Source organism: Diorhabda sublineata, chromosome X, assembly GCF_026230105.1.
Source record: "Diorhabda sublineata isolate icDioSubl1.1 chromosome X, icDioSubl1.1, whole genome shotgun sequence".
Classification (NCBI taxonomy): domain Eukaryota; kingdom Metazoa; phylum Arthropoda; class Insecta; order Coleoptera; family Chrysomelidae; genus Diorhabda; species Diorhabda sublineata.
The window spans coordinates 27381358-27395473 of NC_079485.1; the positions used below are offsets into that span (position 1 = coordinate 27381358).

At 32.4% G+C, this 14116-nt stretch overlaps 1 protein-coding gene across 4 annotated transcripts in view; it reads right to left on the reverse strand.

Moving 5' to 3' along the window:
* Positions 1-1078: 1078 nt before the first annotated feature.
* Positions 1079-14116, reverse strand: part of LOC130451634 (pyroglutamylated RF-amide peptide receptor-like) — a 57372-nt gene continuing 44334 nt past the window's right edge. For all 4 annotated transcript variants that reach the window (XM_056790781.1, XM_056790780.1, XM_056790783.1 and 1 more), the window contains exons 4-7: positions 8923-9046; positions 5725-5933; positions 3969-4253; positions 1079-3200 (exon numbers count right to left, since the gene is read on the reverse strand). In XM_056790781.1, the coding sequence (XP_056646759.1) occupies positions 3020-3200; positions 3969-4253; positions 5725-5933; positions 8923-9046 (799 nt within the window). In that variant the 3' untranslated portion in view covers positions 1079-3019. The remainder of the gene's footprint in view (positions 3201-3968; positions 4254-5724; positions 5934-8922; positions 9047-14116) is intronic.

A 14116-nucleotide genomic window follows, 5' to 3' on the forward strand; every position in this document is an offset into this window, starting at 1 on the left:
TTAATAAAAACATTGAGCAGTTGTCTGTTTGATGGTCACGAAGTTATCGTTGCCATACGAATACAAATGATATATTATTTTTCAACCACTTTTACCCTTTTATATGTAACAATCTATTGCTGAACACGCTGATGTCTCGTGAGGTCTTTGAAATGATATGTCAAATGTCACTGTTTATTTGTTTGGAGGTCATAACTATATATGTAATACTTTTGTTAGGGTTGATCGCAGAATACGGGAAACAGGTTTGTCTACATGAATTAAGTAAACGAGTTTACATTGTTTTTTATAAAATTATATTTTAGGAAGTCTTACCAAAAAAAAGGTGGCGAAAGTCAACAACAAACTATACGAACCCCAGCTTTAGGGCGAAATGCATCAGATGAAGTTAATTCTGATCCCACAACTAGCGTTCGCAAAATGTCACTACAATTTAACGTATTAACTATTCATAGGATTCTCCAGGAGCATAACATATTTGTGTTACATAAGTTCCCTTCACCCCTCAAACACCAAGTACATGTTTGAGCTTCAAAATTACGATTTAAACACAAACTTTAGAATTGAGGTTATGTAGGCATTATTGTCGATTTTTTAGAATTTCTTCTGTGTTTTTAAAATTGAATCACAATCGGGCTGCTCAACATAATATTCTCTTACATTTTCTTGCAGGAACTAGTTTGGAATATGTATTATTACTCGATGAAAAATACTTAATAGGGCATAAGAAGGTAATCCGTAGTAAAAAGTATAGTTACAAAGAAGTCTTCCATAGTATTCCTATTTTGTATTCAGTTAACCGAGTATCATGGATTTTTGATACGGCTTCAAATAAATAATTTGTGGTTATGTTTTAAAATTTGACTTGACAAAAAACTCACCAAACTTTGTTCAAATTGATTTTTGGTGCTCATGAGCGTCTAGTTTATAGGTTTTATGCCCAAAGTGCTTAATAAGTTTGAAAGCAATTATAATCTTCAAGGCTTATAAACAGAACTGTGCAACACGATTTTACTTTGTAATTTCTAGGAAATGAAATATATTTTATTCAGTTACCGCGCTTGAAATAATAAACATGTTTATGGAATGTAAAATTTATTAGAATACGAGATGTTTAATATTTCATAGATGTACAGATTCTACATATCCAAGACTTTGTAGGTGTAGAAAATGGGATTCACAAATTTTTATTTTTAGAAATTTATCTATTTATGTACCAAAACAATTCACATGATATAGGATGCATTCCACTTAGCACTCATAACGATCACGTTCACTACCAAAGTATTTCCCGTTCCACCAGAGCGTTATAATCGTAAACCCAAGTGGAATGGCTTACGAGGCGTTTTGAGCGTTGACATAAATATTAACGACTGGCAAAACAGAAAAAATAAAGCGAAAGCTTTAAGAGGTTTTGTTATAATCGCAGTCGCTATGTGGAAGGCCCAAAAGAGTATTTCAGGCGCCGTGAACGCTTAGTGGAATGTACCAAAAGTAATCAACATTTTCTTTGTAACATTCAAGCATGTTTCGACTTTCAAATCACAAAGATATTAATGGAAATCATCTATGGTACAGCTTTTTCATGTTTGTAGGGTACCTTGAAATTACTATAAAATTGTTAAACAATTTATTAACGGCATCCAATGCGCCGCATTAGTGTGACGTATAAAGTTAATATTATTCAGTTTCTTTGTTCCAAATAAATCAATTCTAGAGACTAATATTTTATCCAATTAACTCCAGGATGTAGTGAGGTGGGCGAGAAATAGGCGAAGGGAATGGAGAGACCACCTGTACAGAATGTGAGATGACAGGTTGGCAAAGATTGCAAAGAAAGAAAAACCGAATACATTCCGACCACCTACGTGATGGTATGAAAGTTGGTCTTCATCATCCCAGCTGCAGCTAGGCAACCATTGATACATACACAGGACTAACAATAAGTCCTAACGTACGATGAAGAAGAAGAAAAAATTTAGTAAAGAATGATCATTATCGAATGATACCAATATAAGTTCACAATTACTACCTCAAAATATTTATTTTTGTTTGAATTACAAGCCTCCAAAAAAATTTATTTCAAAATTGATTCACAATATAAGTTTTTCGATATGCTTTTAAAATTACGTTACCCCAAGATATATTTTCGCTTTTAGGGACTCGAGTATAAAGCCGGCACTACACGATGCGTCCAACGTTTGCGCCAACATTTTCCTTCCAACGTTGGCTGGACATTACCTAAACTTGGGTAAAGTAATGAAATCATGTCAAAAAAGTTATTAACTGCATAAATTATTTTAATATAAACTGGATGATACTGAAAACTTTGGTTTTTTCATGTGTCTGTACTTGTGTTTGTTTCAACTTCATTACAATGTTGGGTTCTTCCATTGACGTGGGTCAAAAATACTGACCTTCCATGGCCAACGTTGGAAGTAAAACATTCGTCGAATGATATGCGTACTACGACCACACGATGCGTCCAATCATACTAGCGGCCAACGTTGTAAGTAATGGGGTGGTACCGGCTTAAATCAAGTTTGTAACCCGGAAATTAAAAATGACGGTGTGATGACATCACTAATGCGGCGTATATTGTAGGGGTATTCATTTGGTTTTCCTAATATGTTTTTCGATTGATTGTTTTAATTATTAGCATTTTTGTTAACAGTCGACAATGCTCATAATTTTAAAAATGATCAACACGTTTATTCTGATCAGTAAAAATGATCAATGGATTTTTCATTTTTTTCGTTTAGTAATACTTCTTACAAAAATTGAGATGAAAATATGTTATTAAAAGCTTTTTATAAAATTAGCAAACATCTGATAAATTACATATTATACTAGATGCTGCTGAGAACCGAAGCTTTTCCACATATTAGCGGACACAATAAATAATAATCATACATATATCACAGTAAACACTTTCAGAAAATCGTACAAATACGTTTTAACTTTTGGGACTGCTGTTGAATATTTACAGAAATTAAAGAGCAGTTCCCATAAGTTTATTTCATTTCAATGACGCAGTTCTTGTTACAATACTCTTGACAGATGATGCTCTTGTTGAAACATGGCGAAGGCTGTAGCTATTTGCTCGTTCATGTAGAGCTCTTCTCTGTAAGCACAATGCCTGAACAAAGCTATCTCTGAAGCTCTTAGACATGAACCCATATATTATTGGGTTAATACAACTGAAAACAATAATTTTTAATAGCAATATCTTATTATGTTATCAATTATGTGATATGACTAAAAAGAAAGTAATTAATATGAAATTAAATCGTTTTTGATGTTATAGCAGGCATTTAAAATAAATAGATAAAAATATATAATTTCAACATCACGTGAATTAGGATCTTGCATGTCATGCGATTTCTAAATTCTAGAAAGGAATTATTACAAGATTGTGAATTACAACTATTGTGAGGGAATCAGAAATATTTACATTGAGAAACAATAATTTTAGTAAGTAAACCAAGGAAAAGGTGAAGGGACCAAGAGAGAGACAAATGGAAAATAGGATGAAATCAGAGAACAACTCTGGAGGAAATGGAAATACTTGCCAGTGCCAGTAAACCATGAAAAAAGGGTGAAATAGCATGGAGTTTTAGAATGGAAAAGGGTACTGTTGAGATGAAGAGGAAGAAGAATCTGGTGTGCATAAAGGTAATAGAAGATTCAATGAGGTTCAGAAAAATGTGACACTTCAACTTAGACTGAGATATAATGAGGGACCTGAAATATCCATCCCCTCTTTGCTAGAGTTTGCTATATTGATTAATGCTATTGTTTGAAGGTAGGTTAGGAACATTGTTGTAAAAATATCTAGTTTATTACTTTATTAATTTGAAAGTTAAAGCAGCACTTTTCTAATTTATATATATTTTAATACTACCAATTAATTTAATGTATTGTAAAAAATTAAAATATTTTGAATAACTGAATTGGAATGTACATACCTATTAAAGTAGGCCATTAAGGAAAATGCGTTTGACATATATTTGATAGTTCCAAATTTCATGAAAGGTAGCACACCATAAGCCGTTAGGACGTTATCTATCAACATAGGAGTCCAACAAACTGCAAAAAGCACTACAACTGTTACTAACATACATATTACTTGCTTGACTACGGTAGTATCATCTCTAGCACTATTTTTTGTTTTGCTACTATTATTTGTATTAGTATTCTCGATCAACTTTTTATTTTGAGATATTGTATATTTCCCAGGAAGACGAGATAAACTGTAAAATAAAAAAATATGATATAATCTGGAAATAATTTTGAAAATATCGCCAATAATGACCATTTTATTACCAATAGTAGTTTTCGAAAAATTGAAATAGATTTACACGTTTTTCAAAGAGGGAACTACCCTCAGATCGCTATGAATCTTCAATAACGGTTAAATCGAAAACCTCTTATTTCATTTACATTTAAAATATTTTCCCCCTGTTTGTTTTAAAGAATAATTCCATATTTCATTACGCAGCAGCAATGTGATGGTACTGTTTTTGTGAGAGTTAATTTATTTGCTGCAGTCTAATTTTGTTTGGCTAGTATTAACATCTTAGATCATACAGTTAACTAGAACTGTTACTCCTATTTTCTTCAGTAAGAGATGAGTGATATAATATTTAATATGACTCACGTTCATAGGCGGAGATTTTTTATTAGCTTTGTTTAAAACTGGAATTCAATTTTTCAATAATCGATTCCAATTCACGCATTCCTATTTTCGCATTTCAATTATCAAAAAAGAATAGAAAAATTACTTCTCGATTCTTTTTTAAGAATTTTATAATCGATTTCGATTCCTTGAAAAGAATAGCAATTGTCTCTGATTCTTCTAACCGCGTTAAACACGATGCAAGACACATTGCATGCAATTTCTTGCAAGGTTACATATTACATAGATGAATATTGCACGTCGCTTAACATTATGCGAGTCTCTTTCCATTGCATCATGGCTGCCATTAACAAAAATTTCATTTGTAAATTAAACCAATTCCTAACCTCCAATTTTATTTAATATTTTGTGACCAGTTTAAAAATGGGAAAATAACAAGGCTAAGTAAAGTTAATAAAAAAAATGTGGTCAGTGGATCGCTGCCGATAATTATATCTGCTACTGTCTTGCTTTTGGAGCCTGATTGACAGGTTTGTTGCTAAGCCAAAAGTAACTAAATTTCTACCTAGAATTGAAACTTGCACGCAATAAAAATGGCACCAAATCGATAATGTTGCAAGTGCGAGATTTTGCATGAAACAATCAGCTGAAATTCATCTGCGCATGCTTTATAAATAAATATTTCACCTTGCATTGGATTGCACGTTATATTGCATCATATCAAGTGGCCTTACAACAAAAAAATAGTTTCAGTTCTTGTAAAAGAATCCAAAACATTTTCGAATCAAAATATGATTTAAAACGCTTTTCGATACTTTTGATGTCATTAAAAGCAGTCAAAGAATGATAGAACCATGGATAGTCTGCAAGATAGTTTTGACGTCAGTCCTCTTAGATGTAGATGTTTTGCAAACTTGCTCGGTCAAAATAGCAGTCTCTGTAACTGTATGATCTACGATTAGTTTTTTTAGTTTTCAAGGGCATTAACCAAAATAAACTCCTGCTTTGGTCAATGTGGAAATGTATCAAACAAAGTTTTTTACAATTATGATAAGATAAACAAGGAAATTTTTACTCTAACTTACACTTGTTCACTGGTCATTGTAGATCTTCTTTCTATAACTTTCCAAATTTCCCAACAAATTAATCCATAAGAAAATGCCATGATGCAAAAAGGACCAACAAATATTAAAATGAACATATAAAGTTCGTGAAACTTGTGAATCGTTGGGTTATCGTCCCAACCTCTGACGCAGTAATTTGATTCATTTCTTTTACCGACTGGTAGATGTAACTAAAAATATGAAAACTTTACTCACAAAATTCTAAAATCCTCTCATATTTATAAGTGTTGAGTATGTAATTGGGGAAAATAAACAGAGATATTCTTAATTCAATAGTTCGTTTCGTTTTCAACAAGTAGGTAGAGTAATTTTCGGAATATGAATTAGTTCATAACAACAAATAACAACAATAACTATCTTATGTTTAATGCGAATTGTTCTAAATTTTTCATTGTTAAATGTTTATTAATGTCTATTATTATGGAAATGTTGATGGTAGGGGTGACTAGTGCATCCGCTCTTCAGTACTGGAGGGCTCTAAACAAATTTAGAACTAAAAAAATAATTACATAATTTATTAAAAAATTTTAATACTTCGGAGTCGTCTAATAATACGTTTATAAACAACTCAGTAAAGTCTACCAGTTGAATAAGCCACCTTCTTTTGATTTACGCTGTTGCAGTATTATTATTCATTTGGGACATAAGTGTATTCTGCGCATTCTTATGACTACTATGACTTACGACGACCAACATTAAAGTACCGGCTATCTAAAATAGTGATGTGGATTTAACTGAAGAAGTTTGCTGCATTGAGCCCAACGAAACTACGGTACTAAAATACCGAAAATAGCTGAATAATAACAATATACCATAATAGAGTGTGTTTGATTTTGTGGACTACGGATTTTGTTTTTATCTTAATAAGTAGTGCTTTAGATGGGTGCCTTCTATTTCTGTCCTAACAATATATTGCATTTTTTTTGTTTCAACCACAAATCCAATCATTTTTGGTATAAGTATCTTGAATCTATTTTCTTGGGTAGCTTAGTTTTTCTAAAATAATATTTGGTAATGGTTCTAAATTTTATATTTTCTGAATATTCACAAAATCTAATATACATAAAGTTAAGAACAACTTCTATAATGCACAAAATCACAAAAAATTTATTATAGTATATTGTCATTGGGCTCTAATCGTTCTAAAGAGCTACACAGTTTGTAAAGTTGTGAAAAAAGCTATTCGGTACCTAATCCACCGTGTAATACGCGTTGCGCTGAACTGAATACAGCGAACTTACTTAAATTACACTACATTGTTTTATGTCGCCAGAAATATAACAAAGGTCATTGAAAGAGGGCGCAGAGAACGTTCGTGCATCCCAAATGAATAATAATTCTGCAGTAGCGTGATTCGAAAGGTAGTTGTAGGTATTACCAAGCGACTGCGAAGTATTAAAAATTTTTTTCGGATAAGTAAAAGAAAATGTTGTATTAGTTAAGATTATAATTCAAATGAAATAATTATCATTTTTTAATTCTCAATTTTTTGAGAGCTCTCAAGCTTTGCAGCGCTTATACACTACCGCACCTGGTTAGAAGCTTATGTCGAATTAGTAATTTTTCGATTGTTTTTCTCATTTGGTTATCATTTTTGATGAGTTTCTTAAACTGGGAGTAATCTGCTTTTTTATTTCGTTTACTAGTCGAATATGATCAGCACTGTTTTACTGTTTTTTTTTAATGTTTTTAAACACATAACTAAGCTTGCTATTACAAATTTTTTTATATAGTATCGGCAAATTAAACCAAAAAATAAGAGTGAAGCTTCATAAATTCCCACCAAGTTGAAAATCAATAAAATTGTTCAAAATATGATTAAAAATAAAATTTGAATGTTCCCGATCATTTCCGTGTATGAAAAAAATTTTATTCAAGGCTAAAGACCAAAAAAATGGGTTTTTCGCTATTTCCAGCAAAACGGTTTTATCATAAAAGTTTTATCATAAAATACTTCCGACACAAATTGTAGATTATAAAATTATCTACAAAAAACTCTGAAGGGCTCTGGAAATCAACATCAGACTCGGATGATTTCATCTACTGATGTCATTTCTGGCATATTATGCAAGGAAGCGGCATGAAAGAAGTACTCGCAGAAATCTATGAGGTAAAATCATTGGAAAAAAAGTTCAATGGTCATGCTTACGCAAGAGTTATTCGAGTTCATACACTTCTTCAGCTTACTTTAGCAATTATAATATTGAAATAAGTTGAAATTAATTATATCATGGATACAGATCTAATAATAAATATTGAGCATTATTAGATAATAAATACTCTTTCATACAATGATATTGAAAATGATGATGAAATATCTGGAACTTTATCTTTATCTTTGTCGGGTATATTACCAACTTCAAGTGTGGCTTGGTTATCAGATAGACCCTACAGACTTGGAAGTTGGTCAACAATACATTAGAACTCCACTCCTGTCTGGATCGGAAAAACTGCTGAGCAGTGCTAAATGTAATTGCAAAAAAGTCGGAATGTTTTGTTCTTTGGTATGTACAACTTGTCAAGGCCGCTCGTGCTTTCATATTGAATCACCAACAGTGGAGGATCCGTTTGATTCCAACGAGGCGATACATCGCTATTGACGCAATTTACATGCACTCAGAATGAAGATGGAGAAGACGAACAAGAAGAAGAATTTGAAAGTTACGATTCGGATGATTAAGTTTCACAATTTTTTTAATTTAAATCGCTTTCATCTTTTCAATATCAGTTAATTTCCAATAGTTTCAAATTAAACATAAAAGGGGGCGTGAAAACGTGTGCATTTTATGAAGATTACAATTTTTTTAATCATTATTTCTCAAAAACAGTGGCTAATAGGAAAAAAAGTATTACTACGTTTTTTGTAGACAATTTTATGATCTACAATTTTTGACTATGGTATTTTTATGATAAAACTTACCGTTTTGTTGAAAATCGAGAAAAACTTTTTGACCTTTGACGTTTAATACAATTTTTTCCATACACGGGAATGATGGGGAGCTTTCAAATTTTATTTTTAATTATATTTTAAACAATGTTATTTCAGCTTGGTGTTGGAATTTATGTAAATTGACCGGACTAATATATTTTAATAAAAACTACTGAATTTCGTATAGAAGTTATTATATTTTCTCTACTTATTGGTGAAGTGAAACTTACTTGTGCTTTTAAAGTTGGTACTCCCAAAATGATCGCCAGTATCCATATTACAAGAATAATTCTTTTCGCTTGGCTAATCGTACACACATATTTTGCCTTCATAGGATGTACGATTGCATAATATCTGAAAAAATATGCGCATGTTAGATGATTGGAAATATTTTAAAAATACAATTTGATAACCTCTTTAATTTGAATAAAATTTTGTATAACTTGTAATTTCCTTTTTTATTATCAAATGAAAAATAATCAATTTTATATAGCGCTTGCTCAGTAATTTTTCAAATATTTTGCAACGTTAACTCTCAAAAAAATTGATAAGTACTTCTTACGATTGGTATATCGTTTCATAATATTTTTTAAATAAATATTTTTTAAAAATATCATTGTGTGGTTTTAGAAAGATTATATGCTTATTTTGTGCTCCCATTAAATAATTAAATTATGTAGCTCATAAAAATACTAGAGGATAAAACAGGGATCATGCACCTTTATTATTTTTTTTATATATATTTCCATTAGATACGATCAGATAGCAGCTTTGAAAACTATATGGAAATGTGAACATCACGCCAAGAATGATGTAAAGATGCGACATCAATATAATTAAATTATGAATTCTCGTACAAATTGTCATTGTTGTTATTTTTTTACTCATTTGCGCAAAGTTGTAACTATCATTAATTAAAATTCTAAGAAAGTTCCATTTGTTAAGTCATTGTGTAGATAATGAAGTTTTTCTAAAAGTTATTCTTAAGTGTGTGAAACATTTCTGGCACTGCTTTATTCTCTTTAATTGAACTAAAAAAGCATCTTATGAAAATTTAATCAAGAAAAGCCCTCCTTATTAAAGATAAACACCCTTACGAATTAGTGGAATCTTCTAGATCTTTAATCTGTGTGACTCCAAAGAAAATGCTCATAATAATCAAATTTGACCCGGCATTTTGCATTCAAACTGCGCGTGTATATCGAATCGGTAACACTTTTTTTCCTAAACAACTTTTTTCGATGTTCATGTGAAGTTTGAGCACCATACCTCAATTAGAGTGTAAGCTATTTGTCTATGGGAAATTAGTGGAATCTTCTAGATCGTTAATCTGTGTGACTCCAAAGAAAATGCTCATAATAATCAAAATTCCTATTTACCATATATACCAACACTTTTCTTTCTAGCGCATAAAATTTATCCGATTCCTAATGATGAACACTTAATGATTTTACCACCCACATTTTTCTATGCCAATTACAAATGGTTCGAATAGTGCAGAGGAGAAATGGATTACCTAATCTGTACGAAGCCCATTAGATCCAGATGTCAAATACCGATCCTTCAAAACTGTACGAAAACAACTGTAACCGAAAACTAACAAAGTACTTTTGTTGGGTATCGTTAATCCCACAAAAATAGAAGAGAAAACTGTCAAAACCAGCAGCTTTATAATTTCAGAAGAACCACTAGTTATAGATAGAAGCCTGTATGGTAAAAAGAATTTTCACGAAATATCACTTCCAGACATCGTACCCATGAAGTTAATGCCTGAGCACAAATTAGAAATCGAAAAGCTCAAAATTACTGAAACCCATACGACCAATAGAGGAAACAGAAGTTCTAGCTCAGATCTCGACCGGTTTCAGCATCACTGCATTTTTATTAATAATTTCCGCTTTAGACATTTCATTAAATATTCTTATAAAGAAGAAATAAAGAATTTTCAGAATTACTTTTGGATCAAAACTACAACCCTCTAAAGTAAGAATTTTACAAGATTTTCTTGAAGAGGCAACCATACTTCGAGGACGAAGTCAAATACAAATGAGGGAAGAGAAATGTGAACGTCAAGCCAAGAATGATGCAAAGATGCGTCGTCAGCATAATTATAAATTCTCTTACAAATTATCATTGTTGTTCTTGTTTATTTATTTACGCAAAATTATAATTGTCATTAACAATAAATTGTTAGGTAATTGTGTAGAAAATAAAGTTTTTTTAAAAGTTTTTCTTCTTCGACTTCTTGGAGATCGGGTAGATTGCCAACTATCTTTCCACCTTTTAGGTGGTGTCCATCCGTCTTACATGGTTGTACCACTGCCTCTTACGTTGTCTTCCCCATCTCACAATGTCTTGTATCCCGCAATGCTCTTTGACATCTGTATTTCTTACTCTGTCTCTTCTTGTTTTCCCCACTATTGTTCTCAGTGTTTTCATCTCGGCCACCCTCAGCATTTGTTTCGTCTTGTTGGTGACCTCGCGGACTTCCGTGCCGTACGTCATGATGGGTCTGATACAAGTCTTGTAGATTCTAATTTTGCTATCTTTGCGCATGTACGGATTGGACCAGACTATATCTCGTAGGCATCCTGATAGTGCGGATGCTTTGTAAATCTGGCTTCTTAGGTGTTTAACTGAGTCGTGGGTACTTGATATCTCTAAGTTTTTCTTAAGTGTGTGAATCATTTCTATATATTGTGAAGACATTTTGTACCCCTAGAGTGAAGTAGTAATATCCTTAGAAAACTGGTCTTGTGCTGAAGTGTGAGCCGTGATTAGATTTTCATGACAAAGAATGTGTTTCCTTCTGGCATTCATAGTTAAATCATGGAAGTTTATGGTGAAACAGCAATAAGCGGATAACGTGTACCTAAGACAGACAGGTTGTCGAAATCAGCACAACACGAGTTGAAGAAATGATTCAAAATTATCGACGGGGCTGAAATATGGTAGGGTTTCTGATGAGCGTTATTCCAAGGTCTGCTCCTGTTGGTTTCTACGTTATTTGGTGACCACAAAGACACACGAATGATGTTTTTTAAGCCTCAGCCAAAACTTCAACTATCACATCGTTACAGGGGAAAAATCAGCCGCGGAATGGAAATAATGAGCCACCGATGACTATCAAATTTGAAGTTGACCTTGTGCCGATGAAGATGTAGCAACCATATGATGGTATATCCTTGAACATGGTCAACTCAATAACGCATATCGTCACCAAGCCTCTTTCATAAAGCAACTCGAAGCTATCCGACGCAAATGGTCGATTATGCAACAAAATCTTCAGCCCCTCCATGAGCATGCCTAAATTTGACACCCAGAGACTATTTCCTGTCTCCAAGATTCTATGAGCTCTTATCTAGTATACCCAGACCTGGTCAAATGAATAGGTACCTCGTTTCTACCAACAAAGGTTAAATGAGTTGACTCTGTCTTTTGATTATTGTCTAAATAGATTTGGTTTGAGTGACACGTGTGCCGCTTAATTCCATTTGGTATTATATTTCTATTATTATTAATATTTGAGCATCTTTCTAGAAGAGTCGACCACTTTCTCACTCATTTATTTAGTGAATATTTTCATTTCCTTCAACAAAACGTTATGGAAATTATCTCTATTGCATAGAAATGTTTCTTTAGTTGATAGTGGGGACTTGAGAAGGTACTATTGTAATTCATTGTCAGCATGTTTTTATTAAATAAACAACTAGTCTTGTGTATGAGCGTATAATTTTTCTCAAGCCTTCTAAAATCGACATTTTGCTTTTCCTACTATTCCATTTGTGTATGTGTCCTCATTATCTACAGTGGTTGATATTTATATGATCATTTCCAGTATATTTTCACTACGATTGAGACCAATTTTTCAGGAGCGAAATTTTGCTCACTTGAACAGATTTTTGTCGTTGGATTAATATATGAATGGTGAATGGTGAACATTGTTCTTTCAACTCTCTCTAATATCTTTCATGTTGTAAAAAACACAGTTTTCCTAATGCAGTTTAGAATAATTATTATAACTAATTCAAGTATTTTCCTTAAATTAGTTTATCGGCTTCTTTTCTGTTGGAATATTATTCTTACTACAGTTCAGTAAGACAGTTTTCAAATATATCATGTTAGAAATTTGCAAAATTCATTAATATGAAGAAGAAAAATTAGTAAAATAAAAAGAAAAAAATTTAGTGTATACGTTAGTATACAGTTGTTAAACTTGATACTCCATAGAACAGGTACAGATTTGGATATTTTAGTACATATGGCCATTATGGTCTGATTAAATTTGACCCGGCATTTTGCATTCAAACTGCGCGTGTATATCGAATCGGTAACACTTTTTTTCCTTAACAACTTTTTTCGATGTTCATGTGAAGTTTGAGCACCATACCTCAATTAGAGTATAAGCTATTTGTCTATGGGAAAAGAAGTTGAGGAACAAATTGCTAGAAATGTTTGATTTCTAATGGAATAACAGCTACGGAATTGTTGAGAATATTACGGAAGTTGTTGTTGTAAGTAAGTATTTAAGTCACAAAAAGCATTTACTAACAGTCGTGAAGTCGTCGAAAGGTTAACTGATGGGAGTAGTTCATCCACCTCCGCTAAAGACGAGAGAAAGAGATGGTGTCAGCAACCGAGAGAAAGCAGAGGCCTCAATATCTCTTATGTAAGGACTCAATATGTTTTGGTTATGAATCTTTTGCAAAAATAACGTCGAGAATATATCGTAAAAGAAAAGCGTAACAACATAGTTGACGAGACGTGGATTAATGAATATGACTTCGAAATTAACTAACAGTATAGCGAAGAGCCGAAATCGTGAAAACCACGCTAAAGTCTGTCAAAAATAGTGGTGACTTCGTTCCAGAGGGTCCAACAGTCAATATAGTGCACTACTTGGTGTTTTAGACGTCTACGTAAAGTAATAATTAGCTATCCCAGCCGAGGCTAACAAGTTTGGGAAAAATTGGATTAAGCGTTGGCATGCTTGTATTGACTCGAAAGGAGCCTATTTTGATAATAACGATTTGTATTACAATACGCCAAAATGTTTTTTTGTCACTCCGAGTCAAATTTGATTACATGGTGGTATAGACTTTTGTGAAATAATTCTCCTCATGCATAGTTTATACATTGGTATTCTACAGAGTGTTCCGGAACTTGATGAATCTACGGAGGATATTTCTTTGAACTTGGAAGAAAAATTTTATTAAGGTGATTTTCGGAAGTAAGGAGGGAGGTGCTCCGTCATGCATGAACCGTATGTCTTTGTTGTTGCGAATGTTTAGAGGAACATCTTATAACATGGGTGGGAAATCATTTAGGAAAAATTTCAAGTATTGCGGATCATTCAGTTTATTTTCAAGAAAATATGGATCTACTAAATTGTACTAAATTGTACCGTGAAAATTTTCATCTGCC